General features: G+C 50.9%; 1 protein-coding gene across 4 annotated transcripts in view; it reads right to left on the bottom strand.

Annotated features, from left to right (window-relative positions):
• Nucleotides 1–24,223, bottom strand: part of PNPLA7 (patatin like domain 7, lysophospholipase) — a 1,524,034-nt gene that overhangs the window by 753,409 nt on the left and 746,402 nt on the right. For all 4 annotated transcript variants that reach the window (XM_078642105.1, XM_078642108.1, XM_078642106.1 and 1 more), the window contains one exon: nt 4,991–5,066. In XM_078642105.1, the coding sequence (XP_078498231.1) occupies nt 4,991–5,066 (76 nt within the window). The remainder of the gene's footprint in view (nt 1–4,990; nt 5,067–24,223) is intronic.

Consider the following 24,223-nt stretch of genomic DNA (forward strand, 5'->3'; position numbering starts at 1 on the left):
GACAGAGGGAAGGAATGCCTTCAGTGCAAGACAAATCCCCTGAAGCTCCAGAAGGTTGATGTGAAGTCTCCGCCAGAGACCTGAGGCCTCTGATCTCCGCCTCCCCCATCTGGTAACCCCGTCCCAGAAGTGATGCATCGGTCACCACTGTGAACTCTGGTTGAGGAAGGGAGAGGGATCTGCCTTCGCCCCAATCCAGGTTCGTAAGCCACCACTGCAGTTGGTGTGCAGTGCCCTCCGAGATCTGGCCGCAATCGGACAGATTTCCTTGATGTTGGGCCCACTGTAACTTCAGGTCCCACTGCAGAGTCCGCTTATGCCATCTGGCATGATACACCAGAAGGATGCAGGAGGCCATCAGACCCAGCAGCCTGAGGGTCATCCTGACCGAAACCCAGGATAGAGGCTGAAAGATCGGAATCATAGCTCGAATAACCCAGACTCGCTGTTTGGGAGGATAAACCCGAAACTGCGTCGTTGTGATAGGGGGAAGACTTGATCAGCGCAGATGAGCTGCGACCACCGCATTCACTTTCGTGAACACCCAAGGGGCGCTGGTAAGGTCAACAGGGAGCATGGTAAACTGAAAATGCTTGTGGCCTACCATCAGCTGTAGGTAACGCCTTTGGGCAGGCAGGACGGGGATGTGGAAATAGGTGTCCTGCAGGTCCAACGCTACCATCCAGTCTCCAGGGTCGAGGGCAGACAAGCACCTGAGCGAGCGTCAACATTTTTAACTTCTCCTTCTGGAGGAAGCGTTTGACATTCCTGAGATCCAAGATAGGACGCAGGCATTTGTCCTTCTTGGGCACCAGAAAGTAGGTGGAATAGCAATCACGACCTACTTCTGGGGCAGGAACGCGCTCGATAGCTCCCTTGTCCAAGAGTGCCGAAACTTCCTGTTGTAGAAGGGCCAGGTGATCCCCCAACATGCGATGGTACTGAGGTGGCATGGATGCAGGGGTAGTCTCGAAGGGGAGGGATTTGCAAAACCCACCTATCCGACGTGATGGTGCGCCAGTGGGGGAGGTGATGGCAGATTCTGCCGCCCACTGGCGTTTGGTGGCCCAGAAAGGTCGGACTAGGAGGGGTTGTAAGCTGCTGCAGAGGGGGCTGTGGTGCACAGACCCGTCCGCTGGCCCCCAGAACCACGGTGATAGTTCCCACGTCCCCGCTGGGGCTGAACAGCTTGTGCCCTTCTGTAGCCTGAAAGGGGCGAAAGGCAGACTGCGCAGGGCGGGAGGTGGAGAGGCCCAAGGACCTGACCGTAGCCCGAGAGTCCTTAAAGCGCTCTAGCACGTTGTCTGCCTTGTCGTCGACAAGGCGACGGCCATCAAAGGGCATAGCCATAAGTTGACATCCCCGGAAAAAACAGTTGACGCAAAGGGCTATGGACGTGGAAATCGTCCTGCCAAGTGCGTCAGCGGTATCCAGCCCACAGAGGATGGTAAACTTCACTGCGTCTCTCCCTTCGATAACCGCCCGGTAGAGCACGGCCCGGGCCTCCTCCAGGCACTGAGGCAGCACTTGCGCAACTGTGTCCCACACGGAGTGGGTGTAACGGCCCAAAAGACATGCAGTGTTTACCGACCGCAGTCCGAAGCTGGAGTAAGAAAACATCCTCTTCCCAAAATGATCCAGCTTTTTAGATTCCCTGTCTGGGGAACACCCACCGACAGGGGTCTTCTGGCTTGAGCTGTATACGGTGGCAGCCAGACTTTGAGTCTGTCTGTCCAGGGATGATGCTAACTAGCTGAAGGCCCGGTGTTTGATCCCTATCTTGTGGAGGCGCTCCAGCAGCTTGAGGTCTGGCACGGTGTTAAATGCCGCTGTAAGGTCGAGCAGTATCAGCATGGCTTTACCTCTCCTATCAAGGGTGTCCGGACGTGCTTTACAACTTCAAGGAGCACGGTCTCAGTGCTAAATTGGGGGCGGAAGCCAGATTGAGTAGGGTGGAGAATACGGTTATCTTCCAGATAACTGGAGAGTTGGCGATTAACTTCTTATTCCAGAATTTTAGAGAAAGCAGCGAGAAGGGAGATAGGCCTGTAGTTTACTGCTTGCATAGGGTCTGCTCTAGGTTTTGTTTAGTAGGGGTAAGACTTCGGCCTTTTTTCACATAGAAGGAGCCTCGCCTGTAGCCAGCGAGATATTAAATATGTGGTTGACAGAGGAATTGATAGACAAGCCACCATCTTTAGCACCATAATGAGGAAGAGATAGACGGGGGAGCCAGATTTGAGGCTTTTTAATGCTGCTAGAGACTGAGCAAGGGAGATGGGAGCAAAGATGACTAAGGTAGCATACGTGGGTGTGGAAGGAGATAGCCACTGCCCTTGACTCTAATAGAGGTGCTGGGTTCTGGAAGCTGTTTTGAATAATCATGATTTTTTCATAGAAAAACAGGTCAAGATCCTTGCACCACTCTGCCGTTGGGGTGCAGGCTTTAGAAGTGACAGCGGGGCGCAGGAAGAAATCTACAATTTTGAAGATTTCCTTTGCTTTGTGGTCCGCCTCCATGATCTTAGTGTCGTAGAAGTTTTTTTGCCAAGGTGCAATTTTCCCTGATACACCTTTAGTGCATTCTTGTATGCAGTTTTGTCATCTGTGAGATAATTCCGTCTCTATGCTCTCTCAAGCTTCTTGCATTGACCTTTACAGGTGCTAAGCTGGGCATTAAACCATGGGGCGGTAGGGCAAGATCTAGCCTGAGATATCTTGTGTAGCTTGTGAAAGGCCCAATAGGCGGAAGAGGCACTACCTTTCGTGGGTGACTTACTGCAAGTCTGAGACCATGTGAAGGAGATGAGAAAGTGGTCGTCCAAGGAAGAGGAGTAGGTTGTGATAACACTAGATTCAGCTTGGAGAAGACCTGGTCGAGGTGGAGGAGGAAGAGTCAGAGGGAAAGCTTGTTTGGGAGATCTTACTAGTAAAAGAGGTATGAGATGTTGCAAGGCGAGGTAGAGGAGGGAAGAGTCTAGAAAAGGTTATTTTGGGGATCATAATAGTAGAATGGGGTTTGGGAAGAGTGAGAGAGTGGAGGTAGAGGTTATATTGAGCGAGGTATAGGGTGAGAAATAGGGTAGTGCAATGGAAAGAGTACTAGAATGAGGTTTGAGATGAGTCAGAGTGGAGGTAGAGGATTTATTGCGAGAGGTATAGGGTGAGATACAGGGTAGTGCACTGAATCTTCTGAATTAGCAATCAAAGTAATACATATAATGATACATAGGTACATGGTCCAGTGGAAGGCTAGGAGTAGCCGAAACGCGTAGGCTGTCCGTTTTTTGATGCACGCTAGAAACTTTGCACATGGTGTGTGAATATAGTAAAAAACTTTTACAATCTACCTGTTGCTGTGCCGTGACTTCAGCCGATACACATGGGGTGAGAAGAAACGTAGAAATATACATATATATACATATATATATATATATATATATATATATATATATATATATATTTATATACATATATATAAGGAAGGTAATATATGGAGATTTAAGTTGTATTTATTAAACTCAGACTTTCAGGTGTTGCTGTACTTTGAATTATTTGTATTGTAATTCAATAGTGAAGCAATTGTAGATAGCTATGATAAAAGATTTACTCATTTATGCAGTCACCTATATGCATGTTAAACAGAATAATCTAACTATAAGTAATATGTACATTTGTTAAGCAGAACTAACGAATATCTATATATTTAAAACATAATTAGAATACACGTTTATTCAAACTAATACACATATGTAGATGTGCATCTATAGTCCAAACAAATACTGATATACAGAGGGATATGCTGTAAATTTATGTTTGAGTATGGTGGCTATGTGGGGAAGAGCCAACTCTTGAGTAGTCTTCTGAAGATAAGGTAGTTATCTGTGGATCTTATGCTTCAGGATAAAGAATTTTATAGTTTGGCTGCTTGAACAGAGAAGAACGTGCCACCCATGTTTTTTTTTCTTGTATGGTGGGATTTTGAGGCGAGGTGCCAATCTAGAGTGGAAGTTTCTTTGCTGAATGTATTTGGTGATTTTATTCCTGATGAAGAGCTGTTCTGTTCCCTGCATCGCTTTGTGGGTGATACAAAGCAGCTTGAATATGGATCTTGTGGCAACCAGTAACCAATGTAGGACATTCAAGGCAGGAGAGATGTAGGCTTGAGGTTTTATATGTAAGAGTAGTCTAGCAGCAGAGTTCTGAATCTGTTGTAGTCTTTTCAAAGTTCTATTTTTGTAACAAGTATGCTTTATACTTCAATAAAGAATCACTGGTTAAAAAAATGAACAAGAGGATTTGGGTGCATGAGAGTACAAGGAGCTCTTTCCTTATGAAAACAAGAGAACAGGAGCCAAAGTTTTATTTTCAAAATATATTGTTAGATATTAAATATGATTTTACAGATTACGACATTATAGTTTAGATATTACGAACCCACTTATGAGTTGCACAAGCACAACTTGAAGATTTTCCTTCAATAGTTTAATCAAATTTATGAACTTTTCTGAAAGTCACACAATTTCCAAAGCATACACACCTAAATTTATGAAACTCATGGCTCTGTGCACATACGCTTGACATCTAACCATGCATATTTTTCAATGGCAGAAAACCTGCCTGGTTATGTATCAGATAGAAAGGCACCTAAACGTTCCTCCTTTCTTTATTCCCATATGTACTATATATTTTCTACTTGAGACAAGCCTTTTTCCAGAAAGGTTGCACTTTGTATGCACTTAAGTATCAATTTAGTACACAAAATTATTGCTGGAACAGGCAATCTGTTAATGATTCTTCCCAATGCACCTGCCTTTTTTCGTGCTCACTACTGGTCATGGCTCGACAATTTGTTTATAGGACCGCTGAACATTTAGGGAACATTTGAGAAAATCGCAGAATGGCACAAAACCAAATACCACAGGGATTAAATTGTCCTTGCATTATGTATTTGTTACTTAGGGGGGCGGGGGGTGTCAAAGTTTCTCACCAGTGAGGGTACCGCTTCCTTGCTGGAGGTTGCCCAGGATTTTCTTGCCAAGCAGGTGAATGAGTCTGGTCACAACCTGATAGGAAGATAGGGAATAAAGTAAATTAATGTGTACATAAATTGAAATACCCGAAAGCAATCAAAGCTAACAATGCAACCTTCTTAAACAAATGTGAAGACGTGTTTTTTTTTTAAAAAGATCTCTTTTCCACCTGTCATTTCAAGTTTATTATAGTGCATATAAACACTTGTCTTGACACCAGGCTTCTTAATCTATATCGTTTGCCGCCAAAAGAAAACATACTTATCATTAATTAAAACATTTGTGTTTTAAATCCGATTTTAGGACAATTAAATGATATCACACTAATTTTGGTGCAAAATCAAATACCATTGGGAAAGAAGCATGCCACGACACTGTCAACCACAAACCTGGTACAGTGCCGACATCTTTAATTCCAGTTCGAGAATTAATACCTTTGACCAGTGTTACTTTTACCGAAGTGTAAAAGAGGTGCATGGTACCATATGCGCCCTTAGCATATCCTCATAAGCGCCTCTAAGGTTTCTTACATCGCCCCCTCCCACGTATTCTTTCACAGCTGCAAACAGAAGCAACCACACCTCCTATGAGATCTTTGTACAGCTCTAGATTGCCACAGCCCAATACAGACTTCAACATAATTCCCAAAATAAAACTACAGGCTCAATCTGCTCACTAAACGCTCCAAACAGATTTGTTAACAGTCTCAAACAGAACCTCACATGCAAACATAATTCATCAAAGCCTCCATCATAACCAGCCAACGCCCCAGCAAACCTTTAGACAGTCCCAGGATACATAATTAGCATCTAACAGAACCAACTCAAACCATCACATAGCCCCAAACAGCCCCAACAAACTCCTATACAGCTTTAAGCAGATGCTCATCCTTAGTCCACAAAACTGCCAGAATAGCCCCAGGTATCCCCATATGAGCTCCTGCAGCCATCAGCATTATTTTACACACACAGCCCAAACACACCATCACATACTGCCCAAGAGACCCTCAAGTACCTTCCCCCACATATTACCCATGACGTACCCACACACAACCTATAAAATACCTCACTTAGGACTATATCCCTCTCCCATAGTTGCCCACATACCCTGCTGATCCTCACACAGTAAGAGACCTTCCACATTACTATAGCTCTAAACATACCCATGCACTTCACCTATTAACCCCCATTCCAGCTGAACGTAAACAGAGCAGCCTAACACACTGTAGTATATCCACACCCAGCTAAACAATCATATAGCCCCTAATAAACTCTGTATGCATCATCACACTAATCATCGAGTAGGCTCCCACAGGCTTTCTGTTCTTTCTCTCCTTCCCTCCCTTTCATTTCTGATTGTACCACACAAAGCACCTGGATACTTCACAGGTTAGGAGCTCTACACAAAGTTATAACATACAAAGCAATTCTGACATTAAGACCTTTTAGACGAAAAAAGGCTAGTATCGTACTAGTAAAAGTGATTTTCAACAACAAATATAAAAAAAGATCGTCCCCCAAAACACAGGCAGAAGCATATTCTTAATACGGGTTTTGGTAATGTGATAGGGTCTTAGAAAGGAACTGACACCTTTCCAGGTTTGGTATCGCTTTGTTCGCCCTAAGTTGGCAGAGTATGCCCCGACGTGGGTCCCTTGCTCACTTTGCCACTGGATTCAAGATAGCCTGGCTGGTGAGGGTTATGAACCCGAAACCGGTCCCAGGATGCTTGTTTCCGGTCCAGGGAAGACATGGCATGGCAGTTCGGGCTGAACTGTTCCCATGAGGCACAGGGTCAGACTGATTTGCATATGGCCATGTCTGAACTGGGGTGGTGGAGTGAGCTAAACAATGATGATGGATTAAACCCAGATCAGTTGACTGGGGGTAAGTGTATGATTTGCTCTAACGCTCAGTCCATCATCCCCTTTGGTATCGCTTTGTTCGCCCTAAGTTGGCAGGTTATGCCCAGACGTGGGTCCCTTGCTCACTTTGCCACTGGATTCAAGATAACCTGGATGATGAGGGTTATGAACCCGAAACCGGTCCCAGGATGCTTGTTTCCGGTCCAGGGAAGACATGGCTTGGCAATTCGGGCTTTACTGTTCCCATGAGGCACATGGTCAGACTGATTTGCATATGGCCATGTCTGAACTGGGGTGGTGGATTGAGCTAAAGAATGATGATGGATTAAACTCAGATCAGTTGACTGGGGGTAAGTGTTTGATTTGCTCGAACGCTCCGTCCATCATCCCCTTTGGTATCACCTTTCCAGGTTTAGGCACACAACAGTTTGCTTGTGTTCATCTGATTGTTTCGGAGATCACGACTGCCACAGAAGGACCCACGTTGGGGTCACCATTAATCTTTATTTGGATCCTAGAATACCGCAACTTTGGAGCCTATAAAATGTACATATCTAATGAGGGCTTACTATTGCATTTTTGGGTTTGACGTTGGCCAACATATTTAAATTTTAGTACCAATGCACAAGTTACTACTTGTGTAACGATATATCTGTAAGAGACATTAGTTAGTATTAGATTCCTTACCTTAGAATATCCCCAGGCGTCAGACTGGATCCGGAAATTTTTGCGTAGCAGTACCCTTGCGCGTCAGTAGGCGTCGTCTGCGGCTCCGCGTCCGTCGTCGGCGTCGTGGGCGCCGTGATGACGTCGTCGGAGTACTTAGACCGCCTCCGCGTGCTGACGTCAGTTCTTAGACACAGCTTTTCCGTGCCAGAAACGCAGAGCTATGCCCAAAACCAACACTGGTGCCAAAGAAACTAGGGCCCTGAAAGGGGGTAACCCTAACCCTAGATATCGGTTCGCAGAACGGGGAGGGTGGATGGGTCGGTAAGGAATCTAATACTAACTAATGTCTCTTACAGATATATCGTTACACAAGTAGTACCTTGTGCATCTGAAAGAGACACGTTAGTATTAGATTCCTTACCTTAGAATAGATACCCCAGCAATACCAACCCCGGGGGTGGGTCTGCGAACCAATACTCACACCAGAAAGTCCTGGAGGACGGAACGGCCAAAGAAGCCATCCCTCGGGACTTGGCTGTCCAGGCAGTAGTGTCTTGCAAACGTGTGCAGCGATGCCCACGTAGCTGCCTGACAGATGTTTTGTAAGGGCACACCCCTGCCTAGGGCAGTGGTAGTAGCCGTGGCTCGGGTGGAATGAGCCTGCAATCCAGTAGGGGGCTCCTTCCTAGCCAAGGAGTAGCAAGCCTGGATACACAAGATGATCCACCGGGAGATGGTCCTCTTGTGTACCGCTTTCCCCTTCTTAGCGCCCACGTAACCAACAAAGAGTTGGTCATCCACCCGGAACTGGCGTGTGCGATCCAAATAGAATGAGAGCGCACGTTTTGGGTCCAGACGATGGAGCCGCTCTTCCTCTTTAGAGGGATGCGGTGGCGGAAAGAAGGTTGGCAAAGTGATAGACTGCCCGATGTGAAAGGCCGTGACAACCTTGGGCAGGAAAGAAGGACTAGTCCTCAGAACAACCTTGTCCGGATGGACAGAGAGGAAAGGAGGTTTAGAAGATAGAGCCTGGAGCTCACTCACTCTCCTGGCAGAGGTGATGGCAACCAGGAAAGCAGTCTTCAAAGTCAGAAGGCGAAGAGGACAGTTGTGAAGTGGCTCAAAGGGAGCGCACATCAGGAATGTTAAAACCAGGTTCAAGTCCCACTGAGGCATCACAAACGGAACAGGAGGAAACGTGTGAGTGATGCCCTTAAGAAATCTATTTACAATGGGGGACTTGAACAAAGAAGGCTGATCAGGTAGCCTGAGAAAGGCTGAAAGAGCAGAAAGGTAGCCCTTGAGAGTGCCCAGAGCAGAGCCCTGCTGGGCAAGAGAAAGAAGGAAGAGAAGGACCTCAGAAAGAGGGGCAGAAAGAGGATCCACAGCCTTTGCTGTGCACCATGCCACAAATCTGTTCCACCTGCAGGCGTATACCGACTTTGTGGAGGGACGCCTGGCTGCCAGAATGATATTACAGACTTCAGGAGGCAAGTCAAATGGCCTCAACTGTCGCCGCTCAATCTCCAAGCATGGAGGTGGAGACTGGACAGGTTCGGGTGGAGGACCGTCCCCTGCGGCTGCGACAGAAGGTCCTCCTGAAGAGGCAGACGAACCGGGGGATCGACTGACAGACTGAGTAGCTCTGGATACCAGTACCTTCGAGCCCAGTCCGGAGCCACAAGGATGACTTGGGCCCGGTCGCGCTTGATCTTCTTCAGCACTCTGGGCAGAAGAGGTATAGGCGGAAAGGCGTACAACAGACCGCAACTCCACTCGCGACGAAAAGCGTCTCCGAGCGAGTGCCGCCTTGGAAATTCCATTGCACAGAACTGATGACATTGCGCGTTCTCTTCGGTGGCGAATAGATCTAACCAAGGCTCTCCCCATCGCTGAAAGAGGCCTTGCGCCACGTCCGAGTGCAGACGCCATTCGTGATCCATCATGCACCGACGGCTGAGCTCGTCCGCCCTGGCGTTCAGAGAACCTGCCAGGTGTTGAGCCACCAGGGTCACGCCCTGCGTTCCAGCCATTGCCAAAGGCGAAGAGCCTCTTGACAAAGGATCCACGACCCCACACCGCCCTGTTTGTTGCAGTACCACATGGCGGTGGTGTTGTCCGTGAACACCTGCACTACACTCCCCCGGACAGAGGGGAGGAATGCCTTCAGTGGCAGACGAATCGCCCTGAGCTCCAACAGGTTGATGTGGAGCCGGGCCTCCGCCGGAGACCAGAGACCTCTGATCTCCGCCTCTCCCATGTGGCCTCCCCAGCCCTGGAGGGACGCGTCCGTCACAACTACGTGCTCCGGTTGGGGTAGGGAGAGGGATCTGCCGCTGACCCAATCGTGGTCCGTAAGCCACCACTGCAGCTGTCTCGCAGTGCCCTCCGAGATCAGGACGTGGTCGGATAGGTTGCCCTGATGCTGGGCCCACTGAAACTTCAGGTCCCACTGCAGAGCCCGCATCCGCCACCTGGCGTGATGCACCAGTAGGATGCAGGAGGCCATCAGCCCCAGAAGCCGCAGCGTCAACCTGACCGAGACCCGGGATAACGGCTGAAAGATGGGAATCAGAGCCTGAATATCCCGGACCCGCTGTTCGGGCGGATAAACCCGAAATCGCGCCGAGTCCAGAACCGCTCCGATGAAGAGGAGCTTCTGAGAGGGACACAGGTGCGACTTCGGCACATTGATGGAAAACCCCAGCTGGTGCAGGAGGTCTGCCGTCGTCTGGAGGTGGCTGACGACTGTCTGGGGCGAGCCCGCCTTCAACAACCAGTCATCGAGGTAGGGGAAGACTGAAACCCCTATCCGGCGCAGATGAGCTGCGACCACCGCCATCACTTTCGTGAACACCCGTGGGGCGCTGGTAAGGCCGAAGGGGAGCACGGTAAACTGAAAGTGCTCGTGGCCCACCATGAACCGCAGGTAGCGCCGGGGGGCAGGCAGGACGGGGATATGAAAATAAGCGTCCTGCAAGTCCAACGCTACCATCCAGTCTCCTGGGTCCAGGGCAGCAAGGACCTGAGCCAGTGTCAGCATCTTGAACTTCTCCTTCCGGAGGAAGCCGTTGACGTTCCGTAGGTCCAAGATAGGGCGTAGGCCCCCTTTGCCCTTCTTGGGTACCAGGAAGTAGTGGGAGTAGCAACCACACCCTACTTCTGGCCCAGGAACGCGCTCGATGGCCCCCTTGGCCAAGAGGGCCGTAACTTCCTCCTGCAGAAGTCGCAAGTGATCCCCCGATACACGGTGGTTCTGCGGTGGCATGGCTGGAGGAGTCGCCTCGAAGGGGAGGGAGTAGCCCTTTCAGACGATTTGCAGCACCCACCTGTCCGAAGTGACGGTGCGCCAGTGGAGGTGGTGATGGCAAACCCTGCCTCCAACTGGCGTCACATGGGCCTGAAAGCACGGACTAGGAGGGTTTTGAGGCGGATGCTGCGGGAGAAGGTGTGGACTGTCCCCGCCGTTGCCCCCGACCGCCCGGACGGCGGTTCCCACGGCCGCCACCGCGTTGGGTATGGCCCTGCGGTGCGTGGCTGGCGGCGCGTGTGGGCGCACCCCTTCCGTGGCCACGAAAGGAGTGATAGGCAGCCGGTTGCTGGCGCTTGCCCGAAAGGCCTAAGGACTTGGCCGTAGCCCTGGAGTCCTTAAAACGCTCAAGCGCATGGTCTGCCTTGTCGCCATAGAGCGACGGCCATCGAACGGCATGTCCATAAGCGCGTTCTGGACATCTGCCGAGAAGTTGGCGGACCTCAGCCAGGCGTGGCGTCTGACCGCCACCGTCGTTGCCATCGCTCTGCCTAGCGAGTCGGTGGTATCCAGCCCACACCTAATAGAGTATTTTGCTGCATCCCGGCCCTCCACAAGGGCTTGGCCGAGTTTGGCCCGTACCTCCAACGGACACTCTGGCAGCACTTCCGCGACCTTATCCCACACCGAGTGGGTGTAACGTCCCAAGAGGCAGGCGGTGTTGGAAGACCGCAGGCCGAGGCTCAGGGATGAGAAGATCTTCTTCCCATACTGGTCATACCTCTTGGATTCCCGGTCCGGGGGAGCGGACGGGAATGCGGTCTGGGAATTGGAGGCCTGGATGACCAGGCTCTCGGGGGTGGGGTGGGTAGACAGGAAACATGGGTCGCCCGGGGCTGGGCGGTGGCGTCTGGCCACGTTCCTATCTACGGGCGAACCCGTAGCGGGCCTGGACCAAGTGCCCAAAAGAACATCCGTCAAGGCCTCATTAAAGGGCAGTAGAGGCTCAGCCGAGCTTGACTGCGGTTTAAGGACCTCAGTGAGGAGGTTAGTCCTCATGGCCGCGACGGGGAGCTCAAGGCCCAAGGCCTTGGCAGCCCTCATCAGCACCACACTATAAGTTGCCCCCTCCTCCGAAGCCACGGTAGGAGGGGAGACAAAACCAGTGTCTGGAGAGGTGTCCAGGCCACTGGCCTCCCCAAGGTCTCCTGTCCAGTCCTCATGAGACTGACACTCTCTGGTCAGAGGGTCCTCAGACCCCTCCCAGTCCTCCTCCTCACCCATCTCCTGAGATTCAGGGTCTTCAATTAATGGGGCCTGTTCATAAAAGTGAAATTCACCAAACGACGTCTGGAGCGGCGCCCATCGGGGCCGTCCCAACGGCTGAACAGGAATGGGGACAGGACCGGGGCCGGCGCCGCCCGGAGCCGGCGCCGGAGGCGACACCTGAGGGTCCGACGCCGGGGAGGTCGTCAGATCCACCTGCGACGAACCAGATCCCGAAGAGGGGCCAGCGGCGTCCCGCGGCGCCGGACCCGAAGGCGCCGGCGGCGTCGGAACAACTGGACCCCTCGGCGCCGGGCCCGAAGGCGCCGGCGGCGTCGGGATAACGGGGACCTGCGGCACCGGGCCCGAAGGCGCCGGTGGCGTCAGGGCCGAAGCACCCGAAGGCGTCGGGGCCGGAGCCGCCGACCTGCTAGGGCTCCCAGACGGGTCCGCTGGGCCCTGAGGCGCCGCGGAGCCCGTCGGTGGAGAGAGTTTCCTCATGGCCATGAGGAAGCGCTCGATCTCCTCCTGCGACGCGTTCAGCCCAGGGACCGGAGGGTGTGGAGCCGAACGCGGCGCCCGCGACTCCGTCGGAGCCGCGTGGGTGGTGTCACCCGAACCCCCGGCCGCATCGTGCGAGCGTCAGGGGGAATCCGAGGAGCGATGACGCCGCTTGGACTTCTTGTGCCTCTTACCTGACGACTTCGACCCGGAAGAGTGAGGCCTACTCTCGGAGCTGTGGTGGCTCCGGGCCCGCGACCTGTCCCTCGACCTCCCGTGGGATCGGGACCTCTCACGGCGCGGGACCGACTGTCGGAGTTCGAGGCGCCTACGGGACCGCTCCCGTCTGGCTTTCGAAGAGAGGGCCCGACAGTCGGAGCAGGCCTTGTCGTCGTGGTCGACGCCCAAGCACGACAAACAGACGCGGTGAGGATCCGTGACCGACATCAGCCGGTCGCAAACGTCACAATGCTTGAAGCCGGGCATCCTTAAGGCACCGAATCGGAGTCGAGAGACTTCGAAACAGGATCAAGAAAGGATCAAAAAAGTTAGTCAAAAAGTGACTAGGGAACTGCTTTTTCCAGATCTGCGCTTGCTGGCGCGGAAAAAAGAAGAACTGACGTCAGCACGCGGAGGCAGCATCTAAGTACTCCGACGACGTCATCACGACGCCGACGACGGACGCGGAGCCGCAGACAACGCCTACCGACGCGCAAGGGTACTGCTACGCAAAAATTTCCGGATCCAGTCTGACGCCTGGGGATATTCTAAGGTAAGGAATCTAATACTAACGTGTCTCTTTCAGATACACACACATATATACATATATATATATATATATATATATATATATATATATACATATATATACATATATATATATACACACACAGACTAATGATTTGAATTTGAAACTAACGAGTGTGATAAGTGAGACTGAAGTTAACTTTCTGGATGTTTAAAACACTTACAAAGGGGAAGGGGTCTCCTGTGGACCCCTTTCCATTTGCGAGTGGTTTACCACCCTTCTGTTTTGCGACCGCATTTGGGGTCGCAAAACAGTCATATATAGATTCACGAGTCGCTATTAGGAAGGGGCGCCCTTGGAACGTCCCTTCCTAACAGCAAGTCGTTAATCCTATTTTGCAAGTTGCAAATTCATTTGCGGCTCGCAAAATAGGATTAGTACATGGGCCACACGTCTTTTGCGGTCGCAAAAAGGTCTAAAACCAATTTGCACCTGCAAAAAACGTTAGCACATCTTCACAAGGAGAACATCGACACACAATATAGTTCCCTTAACTGCCAGGGAATTTTGTGACAAAGTGGGGCTTTTGAGACCCAAAAATGTTTTTTGCTTTTAGACAATTATTTTTTTTCTAAAATGATGACGGCCTGGCAGCTTCACAAACAAGTAAGTTTGACAAAAAAACATGAAAAAAACTAGCATTGGCAAAACCAAAAGGCTGGTGCCAACATCTACCTATTAGCTATGCCAATGCTTGTTCAATTATGACATGAACATAAGGTGGCAAAATCGTGACGTGCAAACAGCTGTACATGAGGCAGCTAATGAAAGAAAAAGGATCGCGAACACGATCAGTTTAGAAACAACACAGTGCTTCTCATGAAGGTCACCTTCAAAGATGGCTTCCTCCCACCTCCGTCATAAAACACATGGGCGAGCTGCCAGAGTCGGGCATTGTTGATGGGATCTACATACTTAATCTCCGACACGGCAGTAATGCATTTATGAATTAAGATTCGAAGTTCGCCAAGCGCTTCAACCCAGTACATTTCATTAGCAATACTTTTTCACAAGTAACGGGGAGCTCATAATTTATTGAAAGGGAAGGTGCAGAGAAAGTTCCTTATCTTTCACTTCAAATGAATTGACCGTGAACCAAAATGCCTTCACACTGAGTAAGTGCAGCTGGCATTTAGCTGGCTCAGCAGAACAGATCAATCAGAGGTGTGCTCTCAGGCCTTTAGAGTAAACACAAAAAAATACCCTGGACCTTCTCCGATTCTTTATATCTCCAGGGGCTGGCTTCTTGGCATATTAACAGCAAATGGTGTCGTTTTTTAAAAACAATAAGAAAATAAAAGTTATAATAATGTGCAGAAATTAACGTGTAAGCTTTAATTAAAATAAAACACGTTTAAAATGCATAGAAAGGGGGCGTGGCTAAGATGGCTGCCTGAGCAGACGTGCTGCTCCGGAGCTCCTGCCGACGGCCAGCATTAGCACCGGCCCTCGCTGCCGCTCCTGCGACAGGTCGGCACCCATCCACGCCAGATTTTGCCGGGACCCGGTGGCGACGGAGCGGAGGCGACCAGTGACCCTGGGCGTGCTACATGCCTCACCCAACGGGCCAACGTCCGCTGCGATCAGAGGAGGCCTGGCGTGGCCTGGTGCAGCGGCGGCGTAGCATGAAGCAGATCGCGCCACCCTTCGCTCCAGCGGAGTCGGTGTGCTCCGGGAACCCATCCACGGCACAGTAGATTGCCCCGCTGTGCCGCGACCACACCAGGCGGGTGAGCTTCCCTCCCGGGGCGACCACTGGACACAGCGACGAACGAGATCGGGCTGGCCGCCATTTTGGATTGGGACCGGCCCGCCAGGCTGCATCTCCTGCCGAAGAGGGCCGCGCAGTAACCCCACCGCGGGAATCATGGCAAAGGGAGACCGCGGTTCTTGGCCTCGGGGGGCAACGGAGTCCCGACTTATTAACAGCCCCAGTGGAGGGACCCGGAGACACGGCCGTGAGGGGGCAGCGCTGCCGCCATTTTGTGGCTAGGACACCACCGGCCGCGGGAGGCAGATCCGACGAAGAGGCGAGTGACCGTTGGGCGCTGCGGAGGGCCCCCTGGGGCCCAACTGGGACATCCTGCGACAGCGCATTGCCCAGCCTCCGTGCAGGTGGGAAAAGGCCCCGAAACGTTGACAGTGGCGGGCCCAAGCTTTTCTTCTGAAGTGCCCAGGCGGCAGAGAGATGCAGCGGTGGAGACGCCCGGATATGTCGGCCGATGCAGAAAGGAAGGTGAGCAGACGCAGTGTGGCGTAGGAGGCTGGTGTGGCGTCGTTGGCTACCTGGGGGCAATTGTGGTGGACAGAGGGACGGTGCAGGAACACCTTACTATTTGGTGGGGAGGACTTGCTGCTCCTGAGGACATCCTACTGGGATTCCCGCCCCTGGTGCACAAAGAGACTGCTGGCGATTTTGGTGGCAGGGACGGAGCGATCCATAGAGGATTCCCCGAGAGCCTAGCCTGAGCTCCAACAGAGCAGCGGTGACTGGGTTGAGACCCGCATGTCACTCACACCCGGGCCAGGCCTTCATAGTTACGGGCCCAGGGACGGATTGTGCGAAGCTGAGTGCCGGGAGTGTACCCCATCAGCAATATAGGGGTAAGGAGTGGACACAGGGGAGGGCTCCGCAGCCTGCACAAGGGTGGAACGTGAGGGTACAGCCGAGAGTGGCATGACTGAGTGATCGTCGGGAATATCCGAGGGATCTAAGGTGTAACAGCGGGAGCGCCCCAGGACACCACCACAGAAGTACTCCCCATGCCGGTCCCCTAACGAGGCGGGGGAGACGTTCACGGTCGCCACCGGTTGACGACAGGCCGGCCCTGGAGCCAAGGGGGAACACTGTACGACACTCCCGAGCCCTGAGTAGTGTGGGTTATGTCCTCCACCAGAACTCGGAAGGACAAGACTATCAAGGACTTGTTCGTCAAAGCACAAGTGGACAAAATGGCCTCTAATGGGAAAGCGGGGCCCTCGGATCTGCAATCCGGGAGGGCGGACGGAACGGAACCCATCACAAAGGCGTTTCTTGAATCTATGTTCACTGCCCTGAGGGAGGACATCCATACCTTGAAACAAGAATTCACATCTGAGATCCGAGAGGTCAGGCGTGATAGGGACAGCATTGGCGAGAGAGTGGCGGACCTGGAAGGGAAGAGCGACGGGAGAGACATGGAAATGGCAGCTCTGCAACAAGAACTTCTCAGGATCCATGACCAGCAAGTGGACCTCCAAGCACATGTCGAGGACTTGGAGAATAGGTCTCGGCGCCATAATATACGCATCAGAGGGGTGAGAGTGGACGAGAGCTCAAAGGACCTTTTCACCTACTCCAAAGAGCTCTTCAATCACATCCTAGGCAGGCCACTAGAGACAGAGTTGCGGTTGGATCGAGCTCACAGAGTGGGACCCCCGAGGGCCCCGTCAACACCGCCACCCGATATACTGGTTTGTGTGCAGGACGTTCGCACCAAGGAGGCCATCCTGCAGAAGGCCCGACAAATGCACCCTATACAGTTTCGGTCCGACACTCCGGTGCTCTACCAGGATTTATCTGCTCTCACTCTCCAGAGGAGAAGAACCTTCAAACCAATTACTCAGCATCTACAGCAACGCAACAGCACCTACAGCTGGGGCCACCCATTCCGAATAGTGTTCCGCATGGACAATAAACTGTACCAGCTGCGCTCCCTGTCTGACGCCTGCAAATTGTTAGGCGTGGATTTGCCAGACTCGGAGAGCGGGGAGGCCGACTCCAGAGATGAGGCTGAGGACTCTAGGCCCCGATGGCGCATGCAAGGGCGCTGGCGTCGGCTCCGGAAACCCCGAGCTGCTGAGGTAACGGAGGGCAGGAAAGCGGCGCTGGAGGCTGTCTCGGCAGATCCCTCAAGCAGGCCCACTGGCTGACTTTGGACACAAACCTCACTGTCTGCCTGATTTTCTATGGGCCAGGCCTTTGGCGGGAGGGAGACATCGTCTCTGTTGATTTTTCACCCCAATAATTCTAGACTGATCAACCATGGTTGATGGACTATCTACTTGTGCTCCTTTTTTCTTACTTAGATTGTTTGGTAGTTAGGGAATTGGGGGGGTTTGAGGGAGGGGGACCAGTTCTCCAGGTCCTGTTCTGCTCCAGTGCTCGTGTAGATTCCCTGGCCAGTATGATCCCTCCCTGTCAGGCACTCCTGATTGCTGGGGCCGACCCAGGTGGCTCCTTATTTCCTCAACATGGCCTTGCCACTAATCTGTCATGCCCAACACAACCCTTAAGGTCTTAACCCTCAATGTGAGGGGCATAAATAACCCTGTGAAGCGCAGAGCAGTGTTGTCATGCCTAGAACACACCCAGCCTGACATATGTTTACTTCAAGAAATTCACCTGCTGGGGCGAGACTGTTATAGATTAAGGGCGCGCAGGTTCCCCACTCAGTTCTTCTCCTCATGCTCTACTAAAACGGATGGGGTCACGATACTAGTGGCGCAGCGCTTTTAGGGGGAAGTTCTACACAAAAGCGCTGAGATCCAAAGGCGACTCTTGGCTTACCGTTTCGATTTAGGCGGACTAACGTTCACTATTGGGTCCCTGTATGCTCCAATTGAAGGTCAGGAAAAGTTCCTACACTCTGCCCTAAATTAGATCACAGCTACACCAGATCGTAATATCATTTTGGGGGGTGACTTCAATCTGGTATTTGACAACCAACTGGACAGACCCAGGCAGCGCACACACCAGGTGGGTGCGATCTCAGCAGAAGGGCTGGGGAGACTGCGTGATCTGGGGCTCTATGACCTTTGGCGTACTTTCCACCCTCTAGACAGGGAATACGCCTACTATTCCAACGCTCATAAGACCTACGCAAGACTTGACCATCTACTAGTCTCAGCCCTGATACGCTCGTTCACGACCTCAGTTGAAATAGGGGTGGCCTCATTATTGGATCACGCTCCAGGGGTTGCCACACTCTCCCTTCCACCCACATCATGACCTTCCAGGGTTTGGTGCCTAGGGGACACTCTCCTACATAGAGCCGAGGTTGTAAAGCACATACATGCCGCCATCACTGACTACCTCTCACATAATGCGAATGCAGATACATCTCTTGCTACACAATAGGCAGCACTAAAGGCTGTGATTAGGGGGGAATTCATTGCTCTCTCGACGGCAGATAACAGGGAACGCCAGCGTAAGCGCGAGGAGCTCACAAGACAGGTCCGTGAATTGGAGCAAACGCACCAAAGGACGGGTGCTCCTAGGGTGTGGCGCCAGCTCAAGGCTGCCCGCCAACAATTAGTGGCGCTTGATCAGGATAGGGCAGAGTATGCAGCCCTTCGGCTGCGGCACGCCTTTTATACGGGGGGGGGGTAGATGTGGACGCCTGCTGGCAAACAGGCTTAGAGAGACACGCAAACGGCACAGAGTTAAAGAAATTTCCCGACCGGACGGAATTTTGGTCTCTGAGGATACGGCTATAGCAGAGACGTTCCGTGACTTTTATGCTAACCTCTACACCGGGGGCCCGGCAACTGGCTCCGAGGAGGTTGCCTTTCTGGATTCAGTCTCCCTTCCATCTCTGTCTCCGGCGCAGGCCGAACACCTCGATAGGAACATTCAGACGGAGGAAGTCATTGCAGCTATATCACGCCTTAAATTGGCGAAAGCCCCGGGCCCAGACGGCTTCCCGGCTGTTTTTTACAAAAAGTTCTGCGTGACGCTTGCCCCAATCCTTACTCGCCTATTTAACTCCTTTGCGGAGCAGGGGGCAATCCCGAGTGATCTGTTAGGAGCTTCCATAGTGGTGCTACCCAAGCCAGGGAAAGACAAAACCAAATGCGGATCATATCGCCCGATCTCCCTCCTTAATGTTGATCTTAAACTGTACACTGGAATTTTTGCCGCTCGACTAGGCCCCCACATGCCCGGTCTTATAGACCCAGACCAGGCAGGCTTTATCCCCGAACGCCAGACATCTGACAATACTAAAAGAATCCTCCACCTCATAGAGAAAGCCACACGGGTACCCGGAGAGTACATGATGTTAGCCATAGATGCCGAGAAGGTGTTTGACCGTGTCCACTGGCCCTATTTGGAGCGAGTGCTAGAGAGGGTGGGGATACGGGAAAAGTTTTGCACCCTTATATTTAATTGTTACAAATTCCCTACGGACGCAGTCCGGGGGAATGGGTACACCTCCTCTTCCTTTCCCATAGAGAGGGGTACAAGACAAGGGTGCCCACTGTCGCCCCTCCTATTTGCCCTGTACATGGAGCCCTTGGCTCAAAGAATGCGGCAGAATCAGGCAGTGGAGGGGATCAAATTTGGTGGCCATGTTCACAATATCAGCATGTATACCGACGACGTGCCGATATCCCTGACTAACCCAAAGGAAGCCCTGCCGGAATGTTTGGCGGACCTTGATGCTTTCACTCGGGTGGCCGGATTCAAGGTCAATGCAGACAAATCTTTGGCTTTGGATCTCTCGCTGTCGCGCTCTACCAGGGAATACCTGCAGACCTCATTTCCCATACAGTGGGCAACGGACACTATCCCATACTTGGGGATACAGTTAGCCTCCTCCATTCCTACCATAGCCTCCGCTAATTATGCAGCTCTAAGGGGGACCATCCATTGTGAGATGGGTCGATGGAAGCATCATCCCCTCTCCTGGTTGGGCAGGATCGCGGCGGTCAAAATGACCATTTTGCCCCAGATTCTATATCTCTTCCGCACCCTTCCCCTTCGGCCACCAACGGGGTGGATAAGACAGACACAGTCCGATTTGACCCAGTTTATTTGGAATGGCAGGAAACCAAGGTTGCGAAGAGCGCTGGCGACGCTTCCCCCTGAGATGGGAGGCCAAGGGGTTCCTGATTTACAGTTGTACTTTCAGGCGGCTCAGTTACGCTACTTGGTTGAATGGAGTAGATGGGAATCGGAGAAACACTGGTTGTTTCAAGATCAGGCAGTTGCGGCAAGACCGCTGCAGGAAATCCCGTTCTTGCGTAAACCACACAGGCACCCTAATTTGTATGCTTCGCATATAACATGGGTCCCTTTGGAAGTGTGGGATGCCACCAACATCAAACGTGACCTTACTTCCTTTCCATCCCCCCTCACTCCACTGATAGATAACCCTGACTTCACTCCGGGCATGGATATGCTAGCTTTTGCAAGCTGGAGGCCCGCTGGCTGCCGGGTCCTGTCCCATGTGTACAAAGCTGAGGGGGTTATCCCTTTTCCCCAACTTAGGCAGGAATACGGTCTCCCCGAGACTGAGCGGCTAAGGTATCTACAAGTGCGTCACTGGGCACTCCAACCCCAGATACGCTCGAGTGCAGATAGGCATCTATCCTCCTATGAACGCAGGCTTATCACCCGTACATCAGATGCTAAACTCGTCTCTGATCTATATAAGATGCTCCAGGTTACTCAGACACACACATACAGCCCTAGCAGAGAAAGGTGGGAGAGAGAACTAGGTAGAACACTCAGTCGCAAAGAGTGGGAGGGGATATACTACCGAGCTCGACACTCTGCATACCACATGGGGTTGACGGAGACCTTCACAAAAGTCACAACATACTGGTACTATACTCCAGAGAGATTACATGCAATTGATCACCAGCGGGACAAGACTTGTTGGCGTGGTTGTGGACAGGTAGGCACTCTGGTGCACTTGTTGTGGGAATGCACACACATTCAACCCTACTGGACTCAAGTGCTGGCGTAAGTGGATAAACATTTTGAAACAGAAATCCCGCGCTTTCCAGGTTATGTACTGTTGGGTCTTCCTAACCCCCTTACCTATCCGCTGAAAGCCCGTAAAGGTAGACAGATAGCTATTGCTCTAGGTCCGGTGATGCAAAATATACTGGCACATTGGCGCACTCCCAACATACCCTCCTTTGTGGGTTGGCTAGATAGACTGTGGCATGTCCTGGGAATGGAGAAGTTGACCCTTATGTTAGCGGGGGAGGGATCTACCTACAATGAGCTATGGCACCCGTTTCTGTCACTCTTGGCGACGGAGTTCCGGGAAGTCACATGTCCACGATATCTTAGACTATTACGTCTTACAGATTCACGGGAAGCGGCTCATTAGATAGGACATCGGGAGGTGGGGGGCTGAAGGGAGATGGCTGGGGCTGAAGGGGGGGTGCGGAGCACGGGACTGGGGAGGGAAGGGGGTTTCTTTGGGGAGGGGGGTTATTGTGTTTGTGCCTTTTGTTCTCTTCTTTTTATCTTTTTCTTGTATACTTCCATAGCCTCCTTCCATGTACAAGTCTTAGATTGTTACCTTACTACATACTGAGCTGGCGCTCTTGATTGGCACTGTTTGGTTGTATTGAATAGAGATAACCTTTGACTGGCTAAATGTACATGGATTTGCTTATGTGTTCAAACCCAATAAAGACATTTAAACCATAAAATGCATAGAAATTTAGTAGGCAATCATATTTACTCGTACTAGACCTCAAATGGCTAAAGCAACATGCCTAAGAAGCTGACTTGACTAGAAACGCTAAATGCACATAAAATGTTTATTTCGGGACCTTTCTATGAACAGGTTTTTCATAATAAATAATAGTTGCATAAATGCTTTCATGTATTTCCACAGAATGTTTCGATTTACACAAAGATCATTGTTAACAAATGATTAGAAATTAGTCTTTTAATGGGAGTAGTGACGAGTTCATAGATGAAGATGCAGCATTTTTAAAGAAAATGAATGGCTATTGTGCTATATTTATTTATTTATTTATTTATTCAGAGTTTTATATAGCGCGAACAAGATCTTTACAGATATCAGAGCGCTTCACAGCAACAGGGAGTGAGGGCAACAGGAGGGTGACGCAACATAATATTGGGTACAGTATAATATTCAATAGCATGATTGGATAGCAGTCAAGTCCTGATAAAATACCAATAAACAATCAGGTAAACGATAATATAAGACGGTGCAGAGTCTTTGATCCAACTACAATAGAGATCAGGAGAGCTTAGGCTATAGGGATGGCTTATACCAATTTCTAAGAGTTACAGAGAACAAGGGGTAGGGAACATCAAGTTTCAGCAAGCTAACGTGTACAATATAGTAATAGGTAGTGAGTGAGTAGCATAATAGGATCGCAATCAATTAGGCATATGATATCATTAGACATTAGACAATCAGGTAGCCAATGATGCAAAAGCGGTGCAAAGTCTCAGATCAACAACAATAAAGTTCAGGTGAACTTAGCCATAAGGATGGCTTTCACCTCTTTCTTGAAGAAGGCAGTGGAGGAGATAAGCCTGGTTTCAGGAGGGAGTGCATTCCAGATCCTGGGTGCCATTCCTGAGAAGGAGCGTTTGTAAGTTTTTTCCTTCCGGAATCTGCGAGGTTTCAGGAGTAGATTTTTTGTACTTCTATTGGATCTCGAGCCTCCTGATATAGTCACCTTTTGAGAGAGGTAGTTGTGTGCCTTGTGGTGTATGGCCGAGTGTGTCATAACAGCAATTTTCAGCTGTATTCTGGCTTCAAAGGGCAGCCATTTCAGGGATTTCAAGTCAGGGGATATATGAGAGTGTTTTCTTGAGCCAGTAATGAGTCTCGCGGCAGCGTTCAAGGAGGCTCTTAGGGGTGCAGTTGTTGCTAGAGGGAGTCCGCTGAGGGCCACAATTCCATAGTCTATGCGGGGGATGACTAGGGCTTGTACAGCAGTTTGGAAGTCTTTGGCAGGGAGGAAGGGTTTATGTTTCCTCAGTGTGTTGATTTGGAAATTAGCTCCTTTCGTTGCTTTGCTAATGTGCTGTTGCATGTTGAGCTTTGCGTCAAGTGTGATGCCTAAGGATTTCGCAGAATCCACGATGGTGGGTCGGACATGGAGTGCTGTTAGGTGATTGACCCAGATTTGGGTGGTGGTAATCTTCGCAGGGGGTGATATCAGTGGGAACTCAGTTTTCAGAGCATTTAGTTTAAGGTGATTATCGGCCAACCACGATTGGGTGTTTCTAAGTGTGTAGTTCAGGAGTTTGATGTCATCCAGGGATTGTACCTTTAGGTAAAGTTGAGTGTCATCGGCATACAAGTGGAAGTGTACATTGGATGCTTGGAGCAAGGTGGCAAGTGGTTCCATGATGAGGTGGAACAGTGTGGGTGAAAGGGAGGATCATTGTGGAACGCCTAAGTCTACTGGCACAGGTGAGGACAGCACATTGTTGATCTTGAACTTCTGAGACCGGTTATGTAGGAAGGAAGAGAACCATTTGAGAACAGTCCCGGATAAACCCATTCTAGTGTTTAGCAGCTCCAGTAGGTTCTCATGTTTGACCGTGTCAAATGCTGATGAGAGGTCGAGAAGGATGAGGAGGCATGAATCATTGCGATCAAGAATTTGGAGGGCGTCGTCAATTATGTGTGTCATGGCCGTTTCCGTGCTATGTTTCGCTCGGAAGCCTGATTGATGAGGGTTGAGGAGGTCAAACTGGTCAATGTGTTTTGTTAGTTGGAGTTGTACACATTTTTCCAGCAGTTTGGCCAAGGTGGGAATATTGGTGATAGGGCGGTAATTGTTTAGGTCAGACGGGTCAGCTGTAGGTTTCTTGAGTATGGGCGTGACTTGCCCCACCTTGAGGGAGTCAGGGATGAGACCTTGTTGAAGGGAACTGTTAATGATTTTGGTCCAGAGTGGGAGGAGAATGGGGGTGAAGTCTTTTACAGCATTAGCAGGTAGGGGGTCTGTGAGGTGATTAGAAGGCTTCAAGGTGCCGAGCAGTTTGTGTATTGCTTCTTCAGAGTAGGTGTCGAAGGACGTCCATGATGCGCTATTTTTAGGTTGAGTGTTAGGGA

This window comes from Lissotriton helveticus, chromosome 5_1, assembly GCF_964261635.1.
Source record: "Lissotriton helveticus chromosome 5_1, aLisHel1.1, whole genome shotgun sequence".
NCBI classification, from domain to species: Eukaryota; Metazoa; Chordata; class Amphibia; order Caudata; family Salamandridae; genus Lissotriton; species Lissotriton helveticus.